Below are 15,854 nucleotides of genomic sequence, written 5' to 3' on the forward strand. Positions count from 1 at the left end.
GTTCTTAAAACTAAACTGGAATAAAACTAAAATGAACCAGTCTGTATATCAGTAAACACCTGGCCAAGAAAAATCCAGAAATAGCAAGACAAGCACATATATTGAGAAGGTAAACAAAGTTCACACTGCAAAAACACTCAATAAGGATCACCACGGTCAAGAGTTAGATCAGCAAAGGAATAACTGAATTTGACAAATTTAATCAATGACAGTAAATTCAGAAACATTTATTGAAATAAAGACTAAAACTCCTCACCAGCTGCACAAATTGTAAGTTCATGACTAGGGATGGGTATTGATAAGAGTTTAACGATTCGATTCTTTATCGATTCTCTTATCGATTCTTTTTTTTTTTTAAAAGGAGAACACTAAGGTCGATTAGCTTAGAACTGTGTTTTATATCTTCTCTTTGAACAAGATAGAAATTTAGGAGTAACATGGCCTTACAAACCCAACAGTGAGATCTAAAGAGAGCCACAGCCTACGGCTCTTCAATGGGGTGTCACAGGGTCCCCAGGAAAAAAAATGTATATGTAAAATAATAAAATAAATATTCTCCTGTAGCAATAACAAAGTGTAACATAAATTATTCTGTAGCAATTACACAAGAATATCCAGTAATGTCCCTGCCTACAATTAAACACATTCACTTACCAAAGTGAAATCGGGGGCATCTGCTGTGGCAAATGGGTGCAAGCCTTTGACCACAAACTGAGTCACTGCTCGGTGACATTCGTCTATCCTGGCCTGAAAGGAGACGCTGCCGGTAGACTGCAGCGAGAACTGCCAGCATCTGAGCCAGACTCTGTCTCATCATGGTTATCTAAATGCAACGCACAGTAATAGCAGGTTTTGTAATAAGGTAAATCGCGCTAACATAATATGCAATGCTAATTGATTAGTTACCTGCAGTATTAACGGGAGAGGACGTGGAAACGCTACCGCTGCTGCTGGGTTGAGCTTCGCTAGTCCGGAGCGGATCAAAAACACGACATTCGTTGAAAGCAATCGCGTGTTTTTTGAGCAAATGCTTTTGCATGTTCATAGTGTTTCCTCCCTTTGATGAAATCTCTACTTTGCAAGTATTGCACGTTGCCCTGTTGTCATCCTTTCTCATAAAGTGTAACCAAACTTTTGAGCGTTTGTGCCGCTCAGGCGCCGTGTTTCCTACTGGGTAAAAGACGCTACTCAACGTGATGACGTCATTCGGGGCGACTGGAATCGATAAGGGAATCGTTTTTAAAAGTGGCAAACGATTCCAAGGAATTGAAACAGTTTTCGATACCCATCCCTATTCATGACTGCTGGCCAAAATAGTCTTAATAGAAGGTACCTTTACCCATCAGGACACAGCTAACAGGCCTCCTGCTGAGGTTGTCTTGTCTTTCCTGTCCCTCCTCATTACTCATTGTGGGTTCCCACATTTGGCCCACACACCTGTCAGCAATCAACTCACCTGTGACTCATGACTTAGTCAGGCATCCACTACTTAAGGTGGTGGCTAATAGAGGTGGGAATCACCATACACCCCACGATACGACATTATGACAATACTTCACTCACGATACGATATTATTGCAATTTTTTTTAATTATTTGCGATATTCTGAGTATTATATTTTGCGATTTATCACATTTTTTCTACTGCAGATTCTGTCCATAAAGGTAAACTTTATCAATATTAATTTTATCTAATATCAAAGTCTCACACTCAGTCTTTCTCTCATTTCAGTTTTATTGCTGACAAAGTGAACGGTTTGTATTACAGTCTAGTCCAACTAAACTAAATGCAACCATCTGGTACAATTATAGCAATTTGTAAAAACTATGCGGCCCCTTCATTAACTGAAGAATGTGAAAGTAAATTAAAACAAAATATAATTTTACATTAAATAAAAAGTTTTAAATTTAAATAAAATAAAACATTTTGTCTTAAATTAAAATAAGTAAACTGTCCTGTTTGTTGCTGCCCTAAAAAAAAGTTAAACAGACGTCGGTCTTGAGCTTGTGAGTCGGGAGCTGTAACATTTTCTGTTTTTGCTCCAGAGCGTGGTTTGCCACCAAGTTTCTATTGAAAAACACAGTTATGCGCCGCACTCTCCCCAAGACCCTGGATACTGCAGGCGGTTTAAGGCTTGTTGTGATGCCAGATTGAGCTTATGGGCGAAACACTTCACATGCAGGTATCCCGCTAGCTGAGTGGCAATTGTCATATTAGAAGTATTGTCGGTGACAACTAGGGATGGGTATTGATAAGATTTTCACGATTCCGATTCCATTTTCGATTCTGTTTAACGATTTGATTCTCGTATCGATTCTTTTTAAAAAAGGAGAACACTAAGGTCGATTAGCTTAGAACTTTGTTTTATATCTTCTCTTTGAACAAGATAGAAACTTAGGAGTAACATGGCCTTACAAACCCAACAGTGAGATCTTAAGAGATCCACAGCCTACGGCTCTTCAATGGGGTGTCACAGGGTCCCCAGGAAAAAAAATTTATATGTAAAATAATAAAATAAATATTCTTCTCTAGCAATAACAAAGTATAACATAAATTGTTCTGTAGCAATTACACAGGTCCATGCGTCGCAAGTTAATGCACCCCTTTCTGCTGTGCTCAAACTTTCCTCAACTTTACGCTTCACGTCTATGTAGAGATTGGGTACGGCTGTGTCCGCGAGAAAACGTCGTGATGGTGTCACATACCTGGGTTCCAGCGTCTTGAGCATATAAGAAAAGCCCTCGTTTTCCACAATGTTGTAAGGATGCAGGTCTTTGCAGATGAAGTACGTGATAGATTATGTCATTTTCTTAGCTCGCTCTGAATTGGCAGATAGCTTTGTTAAGCTAAGAGTGTCCAGTGTTGGTCGATTTTTCAGTTGAGCTGATTTAGAGCTAGCTTTGCCGTCCGTGGTTAATGCTATTTTTGGATGGTGTAATGTAAGATGGGCCCTCATGTTCGTAGTATTCCCAGACTACTTTATTTTCATATGAAACACCTTGCAAATCCAGTATGTCATATCCATCTCATTTGTCCCATCCTTGTTAAAAATGTTCAAAATACGACCAGACGTTCGATTTAAACGCAGATGGCAGTTTCCTGATTTCTTGCTCTGCCTCCATCTTTGTTTGATCAATTTTCCCATGTGCTGACCTAACCTCTGCTGACCTCACTAGAGAAAAAGCTCAACCGCACCGGCTGGTGGACTGGAAGTTTTTGTAATAAAATATCGATGTCTGCTGTCCCTGTATCGATACATTATTAGCAAACAAAATATCGCGATACTACGCAGTGTCGCTTCCCCCCCCCCCCCCCCCCCCCCCCCAGTTTTTAGTTCATGTCTTGTGTAATTTGGTGTACCCCGGCCTTTCCTCCCTGTTTCCCCTTACTTAAGATTAGCTTCTTGACAGCTGAGGCATCAGTGTGTACATTACATGGATCAACTGAAGGGTCAAATGCATCTCTCAGGTCCTGTGTCAGGTACATTTTTGGACTTTCTTTCAGACATAGTTCATATACTTCTAAATATCTGTAGTCCAAGTATGTACAGGGAGTGCAGAATTATTAGGCAAATGAGTATTTTGTCCACATCATCCTCTTCATGCATGTTGTCTTACTCCAAGCTGTATAGGCTCGAAAGCCTACTACCAATTAAGCATATTAGGTGATGTGCATCTCTGTAATGAGAAGGGGTGTGGTCTAATGACATCAACACCCTATATCAGGTGTGCATAATTATTAGGCAACGTCCTTTCCTTTGGCAAAATGGGTCAAAAGAAGGACTTGACAGGCTCAGAAAAGTCAAAAATAGTGAGATATCTTGCAGAGGGATGCAGCAGTCTCAAAATTGCAAAGCTTCTGAAGCGTGATCATCGAACAATCAAGCGTTTCATTCAAAATAGTCAACAGGGTCGCAAGAAGCGTGTGGAAAAACCAAGGCGCAAAATAACTGCCCATGAACTGAGAAAAGTCAAGCGTGCAGCTGCCAAGATGCCACTTGCCACCAGTTTGGCCATATTTCAGAGCTGCAACATCACTGGAGTGCCCAAAAGCACAAGGTGTGCAATACTCAGAGACATGGCCAAGGTAAGAAAGGCTGAAAGACGACCACCACTGAACAAGACACACAAGCTGAAACGTCAAGACTGGGCCAAGAAATATCTCAAGACTGATTTTTCTAAGGTTTTATGGACTGATGAAATGAGAGTGAGTCTTGATGGGCCAGATGGATGGGCCCGTGGCTGGATTGGTAAAGGGCAGAGAGCTCCAGTCCGACTCAGACGCCAGCAAGGTGGAGGTGGAGTACTGGTTTGGGCTGGTATCATCAAAAATGAGCTTGTGGGGCCTTTTCGGGTTAAGGATGGAGTCAAGCTCAACTCCCAGTCCTACTGCCAGTTTCTGGAAGACACCTTCTTCAAGCAGTGGTACAGGAAGAAGTCTGCATCCTTCAAGAAAAACATGATTTTCATGCAGGACAATGCTCCATCACACGCGTCCAAGTACTCCACAGCGTGGCTGGCAAGAAAGGGTATAAAAGAAGAAAAACTAATGACATGGCCTCCTTGTTCACCTGATCTGAACCCCATTGAGAACCTGTGGTCCATCATCAAATGTGAGATTTACAAGGAGGGAAAACAGTACACCTCTCTGAACAGTGTCTGGGAGGCTGTGGTTGCTGCTGCACGCAATGTTGATGGTGAACAGATCAAAACACTGACAGAATCCATGGATGGCAGGCTTTTGAGTGTCCTTGCAAAGAAAGGTGGCTATATTGGTCGCTGATTTGTTTTTGTTTTGTTTTTGAATGTCAGAAATGTATATTTGTGAATGTGGAGATGTTATATTGGTTTCACTGGTAAAAATAAATAATTGAAATGGGTATATATTTGTTTTTTGTTAAGTTGCCTAATAATTATGCACAGTAATAGTCACCTGCACACACGGATATCCCCCTAAAATAGCTAAAACTAAAAACAAACTAAAAACTACTTCCAAAAACATTCAGCTTTGATATTAATGAGGTTTTTGGGTTCATTGAGAACATGGTTGTTGTTCAATAATAAAATTATTCCTCAAAAATACAACTTGCCTAATAATTCTGCACTCCCTGTAGTTTCCTCAGACTTTTAAAAGACACACTGCACTCCATGCAGAGGTAGGGCAAGTTTTTGGCTAAAAGCTCTTGGGTATCAGCTTGTTAGTGAACACCTTCATATTTGGCTTTTTTGTAGATTCAGCTCATGAAATGGGAACCAATCATGTATTTTTGTGACAGGTGCCTAAAGATATAATTGATTCTCATTTATGTACAAACTATGTTTCATCTCTTGAATTAGGTGCCTTTTTTATAAGTACATATTGGTTCAGTAAATTTTATTTACTTCATACAGTAGCAATTTGCTTGTGTACTCTGTACGAATGACACTTGGTTTTGCTAAATCGTGTCTGACATTCTTCCCTTATGTCTGTCTGTGGTACAAAATCAGCTGGTTAACTCTAATATACTGGAGAGAAAGAAAAATCGCCAGAACAGATTCCACCTCCCCCAAGATGAATTCCCTTTTCCTTTTGCTTGGCTTATTATTGCGCCACTCTCAATACAATATGTCCTTATTGAAGCTTTCAGATGCAAATGAGAGCCCTGTCACCTTCTCTGTGTCCCGCCTGACAGCTGTGAGGCCTGCTACCCAACCTCCTATAATTACTACTAATTGTTATTCCCCAAGCAGGCATCAGCATAGCACTTCAGAACACCCAGCACCCTGTTATTTGGACTGGGGTGCTGTGATGTGGTATTATGTTGTAGGTTTATGTCTCTACCCTGTTAACGATTGGTTTTGATTTTTTAAAAAGTAAATAAAGAAAAAAAACATGAGATGTGAAGTAACTTATTTAGTGAACAAAGGAGAGTTTAGAGCGATTCACAGAAAATGATTTAGCAAAGAATTAGATTAAATTAGACTACAGTAAGTCTACTCAGTATGGTACTTGCAGCTGTTCTGCATTTGCTAGTTATGTTTCAAGGGACCTACTTTACTAATTTCTTGCACTATTAGAATAGCTTTGTATGATTGATAACTAAAAAGAATCCCTGTTTATCTTAAACAACAGTCCCTCAGTTTATCCTCTGTCTGAAACAAGTCATTTTAGCTTCCTGTCCTCTTCTTGTATGCCAGCTTTATTTTGATTGGGTGCCCCTCGTAAATGAAAGGTTTTGAACTATACGTGAGTGGAGCTTTATGCTAGATACAATCACATTTAGGATATCTGGTTTCATTGATATTATCAAGAAAAAAAGAGTAGAGAAAACTATCAGCTCACAGGGATCATTACATACTGACCTCAGGCGGCCTTAGGTGAGATTTTGGGCATGTTTAATACAGTCCCAATCAAAGGTTTAGGACCACACCTCCAAAAATCCCATAAACCCCCCAAAAACAGAAATCAAAGTTCCAAACATGAACTCCGTAATGAGCAGCTCCACCGTTATTGTTGATCACTTCAAAAATTCATTGCGGCATGCTTGATGCAAGCGCTTCCATGAGGTGAGTGGGAACAAGTGGTGAAGACGGCCGCATGAAGGGCATCTATTGTCTGGAACTGTTGTCCATGTTTGTAAACTTCCCTTGCCATCCATCCCCAAAGGTTCTCAGTTGGATTTAGATCACAAGAACACGCAGGATGGGCCAAAAGAGTGATGTTCTTTTCCTGGAAGAAGTCCTTTGTCCTGCAGCGTTGTGTGCTGTAGCGTTGTCCTGTTGATAAACCCAGTCGTAACCAAACAGACGAGGGCTCTCAGTCATGAGGACGCTCTCTGCAACATCTGGACACAGCCAGTGGCCGTTTAACGTCCCTGCACTTCCTGAAGCTCCATTGTTCCACTGAAGGAAAAAGCACACCAGACCATTATGGCGTCCCCTCCACTGCGGAGCGTAGAAAACGTGTCAGGCGGGATCTGCTTGTCATGCTGGTAATGTTGGAAACCATCAGGACTATCCTCATCAGAGAATAAAACTTTCTTCCACCTTTCAGTGTCCCATGTTTGGTGCTCTCTTGCAAAGTCCAAATGGTCAGTTCTGTGGCGTTCAAGGAGACGAGGCCTTTGAAGACGTTTTTAGTTTTAGTTTAAATCATATTAGTGTTGTATGACAGCTTTCATACATTCCTTCTAGACAATGGGCCTCATATGTGGGAATATATCAGAAATGTTAATTTTCTTCTCACTGTAGCATTTCCTCATGGCGTTTATTTGCTTGCTGGTCTTTTTTGCATTTAATGGAATTGAGGAACTTTATGACAGTGCTGTATGAGATCGCTTTACTTTGGTATTTCTTCATTTATGTCTAAATTTAGATTTGACAAGTAAAGCACTGCTTGCCTTGCTTGTCCTGGCAGAACATCACTGGTTTCTGTTTTCTGCCGTCTCCCTGTGGTCTTCTTTTCTGTTCTTTCCCCACGTCCCACAAACCAGTCGCAGCAATGGCTGTCCCTCCCGGAGCCTGGCTCTGCCGCATGTTTCTTCCTGTTGAAAGGGAGATTTTTTTCCCCGCTATCACCAAGTGATTGCTCACAGGAGGCTGTCTGTTGCTGTGAATTAGCACTACGTTAATAAACTGAATTGAATAAAATTGTGTGTGTGCGTGTGTGTAGGTGGGAGATAATGTAGATGAATCAGATGCTGTTTGCTGCATTGCAGTTGTTTTCTCACATCATTTCCTGTGGGCATTAGACGGAGACAGAGAGCAGTTTATCTGTGTCAGAATGGTGTCTGTCTGTCTCTGTGCATGTCAAATCTATGTTTATCTGGACTGACAGCCCTGAAAATCTTGCTAACACGCACGCACACGCACGCACGCACGCGCACACACACACACACTTTGATCAGATTAGCGTGCACATATAATTAGTCTGGAGAAGAATATACACAGGGCTTTGGGCACCAATGTTTGTTATTCACACAGTGAAAAAACCATTGGATTTTTATGAATGGCTTTATTAAATAAAATAATAAAAAACATTAATATACAATATTAATTAAATACTCTCTGTTTAAAACATTTGCCTTTCAAGATATTAAAAATTAGACATTACAGCACATAAAAGTAAATAATATTTGTGTAGCAAATGAAAATAAGGTTTATAAGATTCAGTTTAAACACCTGCTCATATCTGTCTGTTTATATATGTCCATAGTCAGAACCTCACATACATCAGAAGTTTAACTGCTGAGCTTCTAACTTGCCAGAAATCCAAATGCACAGTTCTTCACTGTTAATGGTATTTTCCTTCAAAGTGCATTGAAAAGTAATTAGATTTAACTTCCAGTGCAGTTTAAAAAGGTAAAAGCTTTACAGTCAGCACTGTAGAGTTGTCAGATGTGTTTCTCTCATTATAATCTGGATAACAATATTTTTAGTATTAGTATTAGTAAAAGTTCATTGGTGCTCAAAGATTTCTCTGGATGTTTACTTAGATAGCGCTGACTTTGTAGATCGTACAGGTGTCGTACTCTCCCTAGCTGCTTTTGGTAACAGATGGTTCTACTGTGGTTTCTTCTCTTAAGTATTAAAATGTAGTTTGTTTTTTCCTTCAGCACCCTGTGGACACAGCGATCCTTGTCTTGGCATTCCTGCTGGTAGTATGAAATGAAGCATCGGTTACAATCAGAAACTAGTTTGGTGTATGGAAAGCTTACATGAAACAAAGAGAGTTTGAAAACTGTCCATCACGGCCACAGTGTATCACAGGCATACGTCAGCCATTAAAATCAAGGAACCACTACTGATGGATCTAATTCGATAAATCAAATTCTTCTCACAATAATATTTTTTCAAAGGAAAAAAAGCCATTTTATTTTTTTAAATTAAAAACTCTGTCTGCTCTCCAGTTCTGGTGTAAGTGATGCAATAGCAACAGCTTATCTAACATCTCTAGAAGCATACCGTTGTTATTTTTGATGGTGACTAATGAAATATAATAACTGTCCAACCAACAAAGGTTTGGCTACAAGCCTACAGCTGTAAGGCAAGTCTTATGATTGTAACCCTGTTAAAATAAAAGGGAGAAGCTTTGTGTCATCGTGGTTACAATAATGAACACATAAGGCTGTGGAGCAATACAGTTTAATGAAAGTGTATCCTGTAGTTTGGATGAACAGCAGTCCTCCATGCTGATGTTTGATTTTGTCAGTTCACTCATCTCAGCCTGCGTGATGTCACTGTGTTACCTTGGCGCACACTTTTATTCCTGGAAGGTGATTTATTTTATTTTATTGTATTTTTTTTACCTTCTAGAATCTACCAGCTCTCGGGCAGCTGAAGCCTTTGTAGTAAATCCTGCTCCCCTGTGATTTGAAGATGTTTGGATACGGGAGCACCACTGAGATGCGTTTGATGGTCCTTAATAATGTAGTTGTTTATGTATCTGACATTGCAGATTTATTCTTTAGAATGATAAAGTAGCTATTAGGAGACTGACTCTGAAAACAGTCCCGAGGATGCAGTTAAAACTGCACTTTGTATTAGTCTGACCCTCCTGCTACATTCTTTCTCTTTTTACAACATCGCTTCACCAAATCCACTCATTACCACTCCTAAAAACAAAGTGAGGGTCACTTTGTTTTTCATTTATTGAAAAGGACTCCTTCAGCTCTGTTGCTAAGTCAAGTGAAGTGCTTCTTATCTTCTGTTAAAACTATAACTATGAATCATTTGTACTGGAGCTGTAAAAAAAAAAGTGTATGAACACAAACCTTTAAATCTCGCAGAAAACAAAATGTTTTTTATTCCATCATCGTGTACCAAATTTTTCTTTGTGATTGAAAACATCCCTCGTTTGTAATTTTAGAGCACTGATTGTAATGTTAATGCATCCAAGTTGAAAATATACCCAGCGCTAACCTTGACCAATAATTTGTGCATCTATTTAGACTTTCAGATGACGTGAATAGGTATTTCTATATTACGCATCCAATTAGTCTGCATTTATGCAGTTGTTCAGTTTACTTGTGTTTTGTCCAGCACTTGTACAGACTCACCTCTGCTCACCTCTTGACATACTTACCATCTAAAGATTGCAAAATGAATAAGGCTTTGGAATCACTTTGTTCCATGACTAATGGTGTAATTTAGCTGCATTGATGTGCAGTAGGAAAAGTCCTTTGAAGTAGAGTAGAGCAAGACACTGATGCAGCAACTCAAGCAGCCATCTTCAACATCAAAGAGAACAAATAGTTGCCATGGAGGTAAACATCATCCCTCCGTCCCCTTATTCCTTTGTCATTACTTCTTTCTGTGTACCGTCATTTACTGTTTGTACTGAAGCAATACCTGAAAGCCTATTTGTGTGAATCTACTCTTCCTTTTCTGCTGGACACTTTATCAGGTATACATTCAAAGTACTGGGATTCACCTCCTTTTACCTTTAGCACTACCTTAATCGCTCATGGCAACAAGGTGTGAAAACATTCCTCCGAGATTTTGATCTACTTTGAAATGATGCAGTTGTTGTATTTGAATACAGTGAATTTACCAGTTTCAGATTATTTGAGCTTTGTTACATTGCGACCTGATAGCAGCAGCCATCAAAAGATGAGTACACTTTGGTACTAAAGGGATGGACATGGTCATACAATGGTGTTTAAACAATGCTCTCATGGTGCTACTGGGCCCAAAGTGTGCCAATACAATATCCTCCGCACCATTGCACCACTACAACCAGACTGAACCGTTGATACAAGACAGGATGAATGTTTGCATGTTTTTATCCAAATTCTGATCTTATCATTAGAATATTGCAGCAGAAATCCAAAATCTGTCACCACCATAGTAAAGAACAAACAGCGATAATTCCCCCAACGTTTCAAGCACAGTGCATACACAGGCAGGTTGACAAACATGGAGGAGCTGGAGGGGAGAGTGAAAAGCAGGTCCAATATTATCTCTCAAAATCAGCCAACCAGTGAAGCTGTTGAAGGACAGGAGAAATATATTCTACAGAAGCGGTTCTGGTAGTTACACGAGCAACTGCATTTTGGACCAGCTGACGACTATGGAGAAGTAACCAAGAAAAGACAGAATTACAATAATCAACGCGGAGTGTAACCAGGGCACATACAAAAATAACAATCCGGTCGTTAAGTCTGACGTCACTAGTCGTGTCTGGACCTAAACTCCGCTGCAGGTCCATATATCAAACGATCACTGTGGCATTACTGAGAGTTGAAAAACTGTCTAAAGTCTTTCATCTTTAATAAAATGATCAGCGTTCTGCTCTACCAGGTGTAACAACTGAGTTTAACATCCAGGCATTCATGAAAACGGAATTTATGACATTTAACGGAGTTAGAAGTTAGCAGGAAGTTAGCTTGCTAGCTTCTATCTAAATACAATATAGCATGTCCTGACTGCGAGGTTTTGGAAACAAATTAAAACGTACAGCTCTGTTATCACTTCCAACATAAATGAAGACAGAAAACTAAACAGCAGTGACGTTTGTAGGGTTACTGAAGTTGGGCTAGCTGGTATATAATGATGTGCTACGTGACCGCTAGCGACACAGCTATGTTAGCATAATATAAACAAGCTAACTTTTTTTCCACTCGATAAAAGTTAACGTGAGTGTTCTCGGTGGTCAGGAACAAATGTAATCGCATGGCAGGATGCTGTAAAAGGACCAAACTTCAGCCAGGAGAACAACTGAGATAATCCATCCACAATACGAGGTTAGTCATTCATATACTGCTGCATGGGCTGGGCTGTAGTTACATCCTAAGGTTTTAAAAACTGAGCTTAAATAAATGATTAGCGGTAATAAAAGCCGAGGGAGGTCAACAGTGATCACTGACTGTTTTAGGAGCTTTTTGAGATTAAATAGAAGAAAATACATAACACTAAACATGTTAACAACACAAAAGCCATATTAAACGCAGACTACTTTAGGCCCGCAAGTAGGATTCGTCACGTCATCACTTAACGACCGGATTGTTTGACGTCCTGGTCACTTGCTTGTCCAACAACACTTAAAACTATTGAAAACATTTATAAAAGAAGTTTAAAACTACTTGACAAAAAACAGACTTCCCACCACCACTGTCATGTGTTAAAAAAACATAAATTATTGAACTTCAATAATTTAGTGGCACCCCCATACTCTGCAACCCGCCAAAGGGGGCCCAGGCCCATCCGGACCGGGGCCTAGTTCAGCAGCACCTTTTTGGTTCCCAGATGTTCTGTACTCATAAAAAACATTCATAGCTTTTGTCCCATCACTTTTGCATGTCATATTATAATAAGTGAGTCAAATTTTAGTTATGTATTTACAGCATAACAACAGAATTTAACAGTTTAATCTTTTAAATAAACATATTTGTGAAATTGTTTTAAACTTGTGACTGTTTTGCAGTTTTTTGTGTGTAGAAATGTGCCTGGCGGGACTGTCGATCGAGGACGCTGAAGATATCTACCTATTTGGAACCATGATAACAGGGTTCTTGCTGATCGGAGCTGGCTTGGCCCTGGCTTATCGGAGAATTAAGAGAGCAGAACCGGCTGTTCAAACCCCCCCAAGGCTGCCCGCTGGGATTGAAGCGATGGGTTGAGGCGCGACTTCTCACAACGAACGCAGCATGGTTAACACCTTGGAGACGCTTACAGCTGCCCTGAAGACTCAAAATAACACCATTGAGCGTATGATGGGATACATCAGAGAGAGGCCTGCTCAAAATGAGAACCTTGAGCAAAAGTTGGATCACATCGCAGAACGGCTCACTGCAGTTGTGGGGTCTCAGAATCACAAGAATGACAACACCACGGACCAGAAGTTTGATACCATCTTGGGGAGGCTCGCGGCTCTACAACGGGAGATTGAGAGACCAGTGTCGGAGTGTTAAAGATCAGGTTTGAAATTCTCCTAAGCTGCTCGCATAAAAGAAAAATCAACGGCATCAACATGCGAACACCACGGCGCCAGCTGTGGGCTCAAGGCTGGAGCCGCACAAAAACTCCCTGATAACGACTGTGTTGAGTCTGTTCCTTCCCATCCCATGCAAGGCCACCTGGTTTGGCTGGAAGACTGTTTACTTAGCCTGATAGGGTGAAGGACACTGTCTCAGCTGAACTATGGACACGCACACACATACACTTACACTGATAAGCACTCACACATCCCCCCTCCCCTTCCAATGCCTTCGATGCTTGTTGCCTCCTGGGAACACGAGGCGGGTCTGGGCCCACGCTGGTGAGTCGGCACAGTGGCAGGATGGCTGCTGTGTTGCCTGGGATTACTCCTTTCCCCTACCCAACCCTGTTGCTGGTCACGTGCTCTATAATGTTGTGCTGTGGACGTTTATGTGCTTTTTTGTGCAGAGGAGTTTTTTTGTTTCCTGTTCTCATGCTGTCCTCTATAGCCCAGCATGAGCAGAGGTCTCTTTTTTTCCTCTTGTACTTTTCCCATTGTAGTGTATATTTCAGTGTTTTTTTCTGTAATGCAACCGTTCTCTGACTTGTATCCCCATGTGATGTCTGTGTTGTGTGTGTAAGGTCGGGAGGCGGGTTCATTTCACTGCAGTTTACTGCATGTGGCGATTAAAAGTTGATGATGATGATGATGATGATGATGGCCTTTATTTGTCAGTTGCAGGTCTTTTGCCCACAACCGAGATGACAGACCTTGCCGACCGTACATACAATACAAACATCACATTGGGGAGACAGGTCAGGCTAGGTAGCGAGGAAAAAAAAACATTGAAATGTGTAACACAGAAGGATAATACAGGAATGCACAGATATCAACACACCACAGCACAATAAACACAGACAGCAACATGGGAAAGTGTTCCAGTGTGTACATCTGATCTGGGACCGCTGCAATCTTTCGACTGCGCCTCCAACTGACCCGATGTCCACATCAGAGGGGAGGTAAGCGTTGGAGGTGGCGTTGGATCCAGGGTAGGGAGGGTGATGCGTCAGTGAGTGCTTATCAGTATCAGTATATGTATGTGTGTGTCCATAGTTCAGCTGAGACAGTGTCCTTCGCCCTGCCAGGCTAAGTAAACAGTCTTCCAGCCAACCCAGGTGGCCTTGCAGGGAATGGGAAGGAACAGACTCAACACAGTCGTTATCAGGGAGTTGTTGTTCGGCTCCAGCCTTGAGCCCACAGCTGGCGCCGAAGGGATAGCCGCATTATGATGGTGGTTTGGCTTTTGCAACAACTCATGAGAATTTCAAAGCTGTTCTTTAACACTCCGACACTGGTCTCTCAATCTCCCATTAATAGCTGCGAGTTTCTCCATGATGTTATTTACCTTCAATTCCGTGGTCTATTCAGGCTTTTGCTCACAGAGCAGATTCTGAGACCTCACGACCGCAGCCAACTGATCCGCGATGTAATCCAGCTTCCGCCCAGAGGTGTTATTCTGAGCCTTCACTGCAGCCGTTAGCGCCTCCAAGCTCTTAACCATGCTGCACTCAGTGAGCCCTTTCTGAGAAGTTGCGCCTCGTCCCATCGTTCTAATCCCAGCGGGCAGCCTTGGGGGGGGTGGTTTGAACAGCCGGTTCGGCTTTCTTAATTCTCCAATAAGCCAGGGCCAAGCCAGCTCCGATCAGCAAGAACCCTGTTATCATGCTTCCAAATAGGTAGATATCTTCAGCGTCCTCGATCGACAGTCCCGCCAGGCACACGATCCTCCATGTCTGCCACCCGTCCATCGTGTATCCGGCAGGGAAAGTACCTCCAGGGCACTCGGGCTCTCCCGAGCCCAGACTTCTCTTTAGGTTTTAGAAACAGACTGTGAGAGAGTGTTCCAGGGAAAGTAATACAAAAAAACACACGAGACAAGACAAGGACATAAGCAGGGAAGATAAGGGAGAGGAGAAAAAGTGCGTCCGCCTCCTCCGAGAGCCAAAGTAGTGACTTGAAGCAACTGATCAGCCTACACTGTCAGTGTCATCTGTCGTATGTAGCCACGAGCCATTATTAATAGTCAGTAACAGTACTTTGACCCGGGGGCCTGCTTCGTCTGATTATATGAAAATATTACAGTTTGATAAGATCAGCCAATTCCTTCTCCTTGTTCTGTCCACTTCAAGTGTTTTATCTTTTTCACACTCACTGGGTATAAGCAGCCATTGATGGACTTACACATATACATGCAACCTGAGTTTTACTTTTCCTGTTGCGTGTCTTACTTGGCAGGATATTGAGATAAGGACCAATGCAGGCCTGTACCTGCCCCAGATCAGCGACTTGTTGAACAGAGTTCCCCGGCAGATGCTGTTGCTGCTGAAGACCAATGACCTGCTGCGAGGCATTGAGACCACGCTACAGACCAGGGCCTCATCCTCATCCTTCATCAACATGTCCCGCTGCTGCATACGAGCCATAGCCAGGTAAGAAATGTACTTTCAGAAAGAGGTGACATAAGACATGACATAAGAATCTGTTAACATATCAAAGTCTTGGCTGGTCTGTGAGTTTTGACATGTTTCACTGGTAACATAGAATTTACATGAGTGACGGCTCTTTAGAGGTTACCTTGTTTTCAAACTGCAAACTTTTTGCTTTATGGTAGGTGGAAAAAGAATCAAATATAATAACCAGGGTGTTTTGTTTGCTGTATGTTGCAAACATGTGGAGGTTACTTTGAGTGACAGTTTGACCAAGACTTAGATTTCATACATGTAATGGAGGTGAATGAAATATTCTTTGTGCTCTTTGGAGCACTGAAAAAACCTTTTGATAAAATGTGGTATCACCTGTTCTAATTGCATCAGTTTTTAAAAATTGAAATAGGACACCCAAGAACCAAATGGACTCTCCAATGTGGACAGCACATCTCACTGGGTTTGTGCAGCTTA

The 15,854-nt window shown here is 41.5% G+C and overlaps 1 protein-coding gene and 1 long non-coding RNA gene across 4 annotated transcripts in view; one reads left to right on the top strand and one right to left on the bottom strand.

Moving 5' to 3' along the window:
- Positions 1-15,854, top strand: part of adck1 (aarF domain containing kinase 1) — an 88,389-nt gene that overhangs the window by 66,396 nt on the left and 6,139 nt on the right. For all 3 annotated transcript variants that reach the window (XM_082515764.1, XM_082515763.1, XM_082515765.1), the window contains one exon: positions 15,193-15,386. In XM_082515764.1, the coding sequence (XP_082371890.1) occupies positions 15,193-15,386 (194 nt within the window). The remainder of the gene's footprint in view (positions 1-15,192; positions 15,387-15,854) is intronic.
- The window catches only part of LOC309695275, a 158,412-nt gene that overhangs the window by 52,665 nt on the left and 89,893 nt on the right, over positions 1-15,854 (bottom strand). The gene's annotated exons all lie outside the window — the stretch shown is intronic.

The sequence above is a fragment of the Aulonocara stuartgranti genome, assembly GCF_965226115.1.
Source record: "Aulonocara stuartgranti genome assembly, chromosome: 19".
NCBI classification, from domain to species: domain Eukaryota; kingdom Metazoa; phylum Chordata; class Actinopteri; order Cichliformes; family Cichlidae; genus Aulonocara; species Aulonocara stuartgranti.